Consider the following 7,621-nt stretch of genomic DNA (forward strand, 5'->3'; position numbering starts at 1 on the left):
GAGACCCAGATTCAATCCTAAGTAGAGCATTTTAGTTGCCGATGCACCCGTCTAACTGAAGAGATTTAGAATTGGGATTTCGTGTGTGAGGAATTGCCTCAAGTACGTTAAAGGGGAAGGTCTACCAACCCTCCCTGTAAAGACAAACCCTGCTACTTAAACAGCATGGGGACGTGCTGCCCTATGGGCCACCAGGTACTACAAGGGTCTGATCTAACGAACGTTTTAGGTCCTTAACTTGTCATTGGTTATCTTTATTGAGCATATGATATCCATGCTTAACGTTATCCACCTCTCTATTCCAGAACTGAAACATCAAGGGGGCCAGTCACAGCTGCAGACTGCATAAACCATGGCTCAGCTTTCCAGACTGGCCCAGCTGTACCTCAAGATTTCTGACAACCTTACAGAGGAAGATGTCAGAAATCTGAGGTCCTTACTTTCCCTTGACGAAGTTCTTGGCAAGGCAAAAGTTGAAAAAGCAACACCTCTTGAAATCTTTAACATGTTGGTAGACAATGACATAATTGGCAAGGGGAATCTGGGATTCCTTGTGCAGATTCTAAGATGTCTCGGAAAGGGAACGTTGGCAAATGAAGCTGAACGTCTTGAACAAGAACACAAAATGGAAGGTAGGTCTGAAGAATACTTAGTACAGCACTATTAGCAGTGTTACTGGCCACGGCGCAACAATATTGTACAGCTGATATGGCGTATTTCATGACATTTTTCAACTCATAGACCCACCCACTCATTCACCAATCCATCTGCTCATGTGTCATTATTGTTTACAGTCGGCCAGCAATATAAGTCCATCTACTACATTCTCATGCAATAAATTACCGCCTCACAGCTAGAAATATTCAGGATACTACAGCAATGACCCCAGAAGGCAGTGCACCAGAAGGTGTACCAATAACAACCGAGCAAGGAGAGATTACAGCAACAGCTTCGTCACCAGAAGTCAGTGTGACGGAAGACAGTGAACCAGACGACACGAACATGAAAGAGGCCATCTCTTCCAGAAACCCCCTTGATGCTTTAACCACAGCAGGTTAGCAGTATTTTTAGAATTATGTTTCTAATTTAGACATGCAACGTTTTTTAAGCAAGGCAGAGCACAAAAAATTCTTATTACTGGCTTATTACTTGTATCTTTGCCAACACGTACACTTACCTAAACATTTATAGATGGAGCGCCTAACGACACAGACGTAGAACAAGTGACGTCAGTGTTAGCCTATTTGCACATCAAGGAGATGGTGAGACTGGAGGACGAACCCATGAAAGCTCCGGGAGTACAGCCCAGTGAACTGGACTCATCTACAGGTACATTTATTTACATTTGCCCAGCATTGTTATATCACAGCAGTGGATCATCGATTTTATCCGAAAAAATCACTGGTCTTAGTGGCAAGTGTGCAGATGTTGACACACTGGCAGCACCAAATCCGTAGGTGTTTTTGGCACCTTTAGACAGATTAGCCGTGAGGCTCGGTGGGCGTCACTTCACCGTCATTGGGACAGGGGCATGGCAAGCATCAAACTGAGGACCTGCTGATTCTGATCCCAACGCTCTAGCCGTTGCGCCAAACAGACACCCAGAATTTTATCAGAAGAATGCATCTAAACAACATTTTAGGCTACGATAAATAACGGTTTACAATCAATAATAATAACTAAATTCCCTACTCCTCACCTTCAGATGATCAGGATGTCAAGAAGAGACTGGAGACCCTTCTTGCAGAGCTGGACACGCCAGCGGTGATGGCAGACCAGGAAAAACAGTGTGACCTGTACTGTCAGATAGGTGATCTGTATAGGGCTAAACTATACAACTTACAGTCAGCTCTTAAGTATTATCAGAGCATTTTAGACTGCTGTAGGGCATTATCAGAAGACATACAACAAGCCAAGGCCCATAACAGATTGGGTTTGACATTTGATTTGTTAGGTAAACATGAAGAAGCCATTAGATATCATGAGAGAGTTCTCGATATCTGTAAGGTTGCAGTTGGGTTTGAGGTAGACATTTGTGTAGCTTACAAAAACCTAGCATCATCACTAATATTGTGGGGAAAGGTAACAGAGGCGAAATCTAATTACAAAACGGCCTTGCGAGTTGCTAGAGAAACGAATAATCAGATTGAAGAGATTTATATTCATTGTAAGTTGGGTGATTTGCACAGGGTTCAGCTAATGGAACCACATGTCTCTCACAAGTATTACACAAAGATGTTAGCTCTAGCAACAGAGTTAAGGAGCAAATATTGGGAAATGCTGGCTTACAACAGACTGGGGCTGGCGTGTGAGTTGATGCAAGATAACGTGCTAGCGCTAGAGTGGTCCCAGAAGGCTCTGAGGATAAGCCAAGAAAGTACAGACGAGAGCGAGCAGATATCAGCACACATGAATGTCGGTGTTCTTCAAGGTAAAGTGAACCAGGCAGCACCCAACCTTGACACAGCTTTGCAGTTGGCAGAGCAAAAAGGGGAACAATATCAACAGATGGAGGTTTACATGCACATGGGTGACATGCAGAGAGAAAAATTTAATTGCCCTCGTAAATCCTTACAGTATTATAAACAGTTTCTCGCAATAGCCAGGCAGTTGGGGGATAGGCGTGAGGAGGGATGGGCTTACAACAGGTTAGGGCAGGTCCATTATGAGATGAGAGAGTATGAAGCAGCTGTAGAGTCGTATGAAAAACATCTGAAGATAAGTCAAGAAAGAGACGACAAGAAAGAAGAGGCAACAGCGCACGCGGCTGTGGGTAATGTTTTCAGATTCCTGGGGAAAATTGAACAGGCAAAATCCCATTTCAACACAGCCTTACAGATGGCACAGCAGACAGGGGATCTACATGGACAGATGGATGTTTACTGTAAGATGGGAGACTTACAGAGGGAACAGCTTCACTACCCACGTACAGCCATCCAGTATTATGAACAGTATCTAGCACTAGCCAGGCAGTTGGGGACCTCCAATGAAGAGGCTGTGGCTTACGAGAGACTGGGACTGGCCCATTACGAGATGGGGGAGTACGAGAAAGCCCTTGAGTGGAATCAGAAGCACCTACGTAAGAGCCAAGATAATGGAGACAATAAACAACAGATAACAGCACACACAAACCTTGGTGTGGCCTACAGACTTCTGGGTAGCCAGGACAAGGCAACAACTCACATCAGTACGGCCTTACAGATAGCACAGCAGACAGGGGATCAACATGGGCAGATGGAGGTTTACTGTAAGATGGGAGATTTACAGAGGGAACAACTCAACTCCCCAAGTACAGCCATACAGTATTATAAACAGTACCTAGCGCTGACCAGGCAGTTATTGAACTCTGTGGAAGAGGCTTTGGCTTACGAGAGACTTGGACTGGCCCATTACGAGATGGGGGAGTACGAGAAAGCCCTTGAGTGGCATCAGAAGCACCTAGATAAGAGCCAAGATAATGGAGACAATAAACAACAGATAAGGGCACACACAAACCTTGGTAGCACCTGCAGACTTCTGGGTAGTCAGGACAAGGCAACATCTCACATCAGCACAGCCTTACAGTTAGCACAGCAGACAGGGGATCAACATGGGCAGATGGAGGTTTACTGTAAGATGGGAGATTTACAGAGGGAACAACTCAACTCCCCAAGTACAGCCATACAGTATTATAAACAGTACCTAGCGCTGACCAGGCAGTTATTGAACTCTGTGGAAGAGGCTTTGGCTTACGAGAGACTTGGACTGGCCCATTACGAGATGGGGGAGTACGAGAAAGCTTTGGAGTGGCATCATAAATACCTAGATAAGAGCCAAGATATTGGGGACAATAAACAACAGATAAGAGCACACACAAACCTTGGAAGGGCCTACAGATTTCTGGGTAGTCCGGAGAAGGCAACATCTCACATCAGCACAGCCTTACAGTTAGCAGAACAGACAGGGGATCTACGTGGACAGATGGAAGTTAACCTTGGCATAGGTGACATGCAGAAGGACCAACTCCACTCCCCACGTACAGCCATCCAGTATTATGAACAGTACCTCGCACTAGCCAGGCAGTTGGGGGACAGGCATGAGGAGGGAGTGGCTTACAACAGACTGGGACGGGCACATTTCGCTATGGAGGAGTATGAGACAGCTCTGGAGTGGGACAAGAAGGACCTGAAGATACGTCAGGAAATCGGAGACAAGAACAACCAAGTGATACCACATACAGTCATAGCTGGTTCCTACAAGGCGCTGGGTAAACTAGATCTGGCTAAATCTCACTATCAATCCGCCATGACCATCGCCATGGAGACAGGAGACAAACAGGAACAGATGGGCATTTACCTTGAGCTGGGTGATTTACACAGGGAACAACTACATGAACCACAGGTCTCACACAAGTACTACACAGAGATGTTAGAACTAGCCAGGGACTTGGAGAGGAAGGACGATGAGAGGCTGGCTTACAACAGGCTGGGAGTGGCTTGTGGGGCCATGCAGGATCACGAGGCAGCTCTGGAATGGAAACAGACGTACTTGAAGATAAGTCAGGAAACCGAAGCCAGGAAAGACGAGATGATAGCACATAATATCATAGGTAATTCCACCAAGGCACTGGGTAAACTGGACCAGGCTAAATGTCACTATCAATCAGCCATGTTCATCGCAAAGGAGGCAGGAGACAAACAGGAACAGATGGGCATTTCCCTCAGCCTGGGTGATTTACACAGGGTACAGCTACATGAACCACAGGTCTCACACAAGTACTACACAGAGATGCTGCAACTAGCCAGGGACTTGGAGAGGAAGGACCGGGAGAGGCTGGCTTACAACAGACTGGGAGTGGCTTGTGAGGACATGCAGGATCACGAGGCAGCTCTGGGCTGGCACCAAAAGTGCCTGGAGATGAGCCAAGAAGATGGAGACAAGTCTACACAGATAACAGCTCACCAATGTGTAGCTCGTTCCTACAAGGCGCTGGGTAAACTGGACCTGGCCAGATCTCACTATCAGTCAGCCATGGACATCGCCGAGGAGACAGGAGACAAACAGGAACAGGAGGACATTAACCTTGAGCTGGGTGATTTCCACAGGGTACAGCTACATGAACCACAGGTATCACACAAGTACTACACAGAGATGCTGGAACTATCCAGGGACTTGGAGAGGAAGGACAAGGAGAGACAGGCTTACAACAGACTGGGGCTGGCTTGTGCGGACATGCAGGATCACGAGGCAGCTCTGGGGTGGTATCAGAAGGATCTGAAGATGAGTCAGGAAACCGGAGACAGGAAAGAAGAGATGATAGCACATCAGAACACAGGTGGTGCCTACAAGGCATTGGGTAAACCTGACCTGGCCAAATCTCACTATCAATCAGCACTGACCATCGCCATGGAGACAGGAAACATACAGGAACAGGAGGACATTAACCGCGAGCTGGATAATCTAGGCTCTGCCAGATCTCACCATCAGGCCGCCAGGGCCATCGCCATGGAGACAGAAAACAAACAGGAACAGGGGGACATTGCTAAGAGGGTGGCAAGACGTGAAAGCTGTAATATTAGTTAGCAAAAGTTACAAGAGTAGAGAGGAAAACAAACAGGAACAGTAGGACATTGCTAAGAGGCGGGCAAGACATAAAGGCTGTAATATAAGTTAGCAAAAGTTACAAAAGTGCTTTGTCCGGATGATTTATTAAGATTGATGGAATTTTATTAGATTTAAACTTATGGGCAAATACTGTTGATTACAATGGTTCAATGTACTGTATGCGTGACTTAAAGATAGTGCAATGTATAGATAAGTGATGATGTATTCATAACTAATAGATAGTGCAATGTATAAATTAGAGATAATGTATGCATAACTAAGAGATTATGTATGCATGGCTAAGAGATATTGTATGCATAACTAAGATATATTTTCTGTATGAATAAGAGAAAACGAGTGCCTAACAAAGAGATGATGCATGTATAACAAATAGAAAAAGTGAATACATAACTAAGAGATGTTAAGTAAGATACCATCTAATATACATGTAAGATATTGATAAACGTTTCCCTTTCTATGTAAAATGATGATAGCAGGGGTCCTTCCCGGTGTGAGTGGTTCAACTTAATACTTGTAAACGCAGATCGAGTAACAAAATTTACAAACAACAGCCCCTGTTTTATAGTGATGTACGTTTTCTTTTCAGTCAACCAAGTAGTTTTTTTTTTCATTGAAAATTGTTGGAGACTCAATAGAAATTGATGTATGTAAAATACCCCTTGCTTTCGTTTACAAATACAGACATAACTGTCAGGGTTATGTGCAGGGTTACTTGTGTGGCTTAATATCCCTATGCAAAAGTTGTTATCATGTTGACGCAATAAGGATTTTATACAAGGATCGATAGTGATAGAACTAGAAAGGCCGACATTTGCTTGAGAGCAAATACAGCATATTTCAGCCATACCCGTTCCCATGCAAAATTGAACTATTCCAAATCACTCCTGCGCAGAAATTGAACATTCTAACAGTAACTTCTCGAAATGAACTACAGTCAAACCTGTCTATAGCGGCCACTCAAGGGACTGGTCAAAATTGGCCACTATAGAGAGGTGGCCACTATAGAGAATATGCTAATTAATTGACCACAAGCAATAAGTTACACATGGTTTTAGTACCCACTGATTTATATTAACATAATACAGTACTGTACATGTACTGCAATGATTTTTACACTATATGTATTAAGAAAACAAAAGCTATGAAAAATTTTAAATGTTCTACAGTTAATATTGTCTGAAGAGACCGGTATCGTCATATTTCTTTGATCTTTCGTCTTCTATCCTTTGATACTTCGCCGTCCGTGTGTTCCCGCTCGCGTTCACACGTCAGATTCGCCCATTATGCTAATGTAGTACTCACAAGAAAAGTCTCGTCATTTTAGACTTATCTCTTAATAGATGTAAGAATAAAATGCACCATAGTCTGAGTTCATATCATTTTGTCTTTGTAACAATTTATTTAGAAAGTTTTTGTGATGTAAATTAACCTAAGCGATAGTGCATTAGAACGTAACGTCTGTTAACCTTATATGACCTCGTTTGTCAGCGGGTATGGGTAGCGCCAGTTAACGAAGTTTTGTTTTGAAAATAAATCACAGAGGTTTTAAATCCGGCGTAGGGTGACGATACGGCCGCTGCATATGGCCGAACGCGTGCCGAAACATAGACCAGCGGTCCGCGTGGCCGTAATCGGCAGTGTTTTTGTACCTGCGGGACCGGAAATCGTGTGGCCGTGGCCGCGTTGGACAGGTGGCCGCTAAGCCTATCTCTTAATCATTACGAATCCAAGGGACCGACAAAAAGTGGCCACTATGGGCAGGTGGCCGCTATGCAAAGGTGGCCGCTAATACAGGTTTGACTGTACTACCAAGGCCGACATCTACTAATGAGCAAATGCACCATTTTCAATCCGCCCCTCTGCCCATGCAACAATGCTATTCCACAATCACATAAATTGAAAAAAAGATCATACATTCCATAATGAAGATTTCTGTGGTCTCGTATTACCACAGAATAACATGGAATTTGCTATAAGGGTGCCCTCTTCATATGAAAGGTAGAACTTTAACATTTTT

At 44.2% G+C, this 7,621-nt stretch overlaps 1 protein-coding gene across 1 annotated transcript; it reads left to right on the forward strand.

The window, feature by feature from the left end:
• The first annotated feature begins 352 nt into the window (after window positions 1-352).
• Window positions 353-5,562, forward strand: LOC118422024 (tetratricopeptide repeat protein 28-like). The gene is made up of 5 exons (XM_035829527.1): window positions 353-632; window positions 854-1,054; window positions 1,192-1,329; window positions 1,706-1,810; window positions 2,243-5,562. Exons 1-5 carry the CDS (start codon window positions 353-355, stop codon window positions 5,560-5,562), a joined length of 4,044 nt encoding a protein of 1,347 aa, XP_035685420.1.
• Window positions 5,563-7,621: the final 2,059 nt, after the last annotated feature.

Source organism: Branchiostoma floridae, chromosome 8, assembly GCF_000003815.2.
Source record: "Branchiostoma floridae strain S238N-H82 chromosome 8, Bfl_VNyyK, whole genome shotgun sequence".
Taxonomy (NCBI): domain Eukaryota; kingdom Metazoa; phylum Chordata; class Leptocardii; order Amphioxiformes; family Branchiostomatidae; genus Branchiostoma; species Branchiostoma floridae.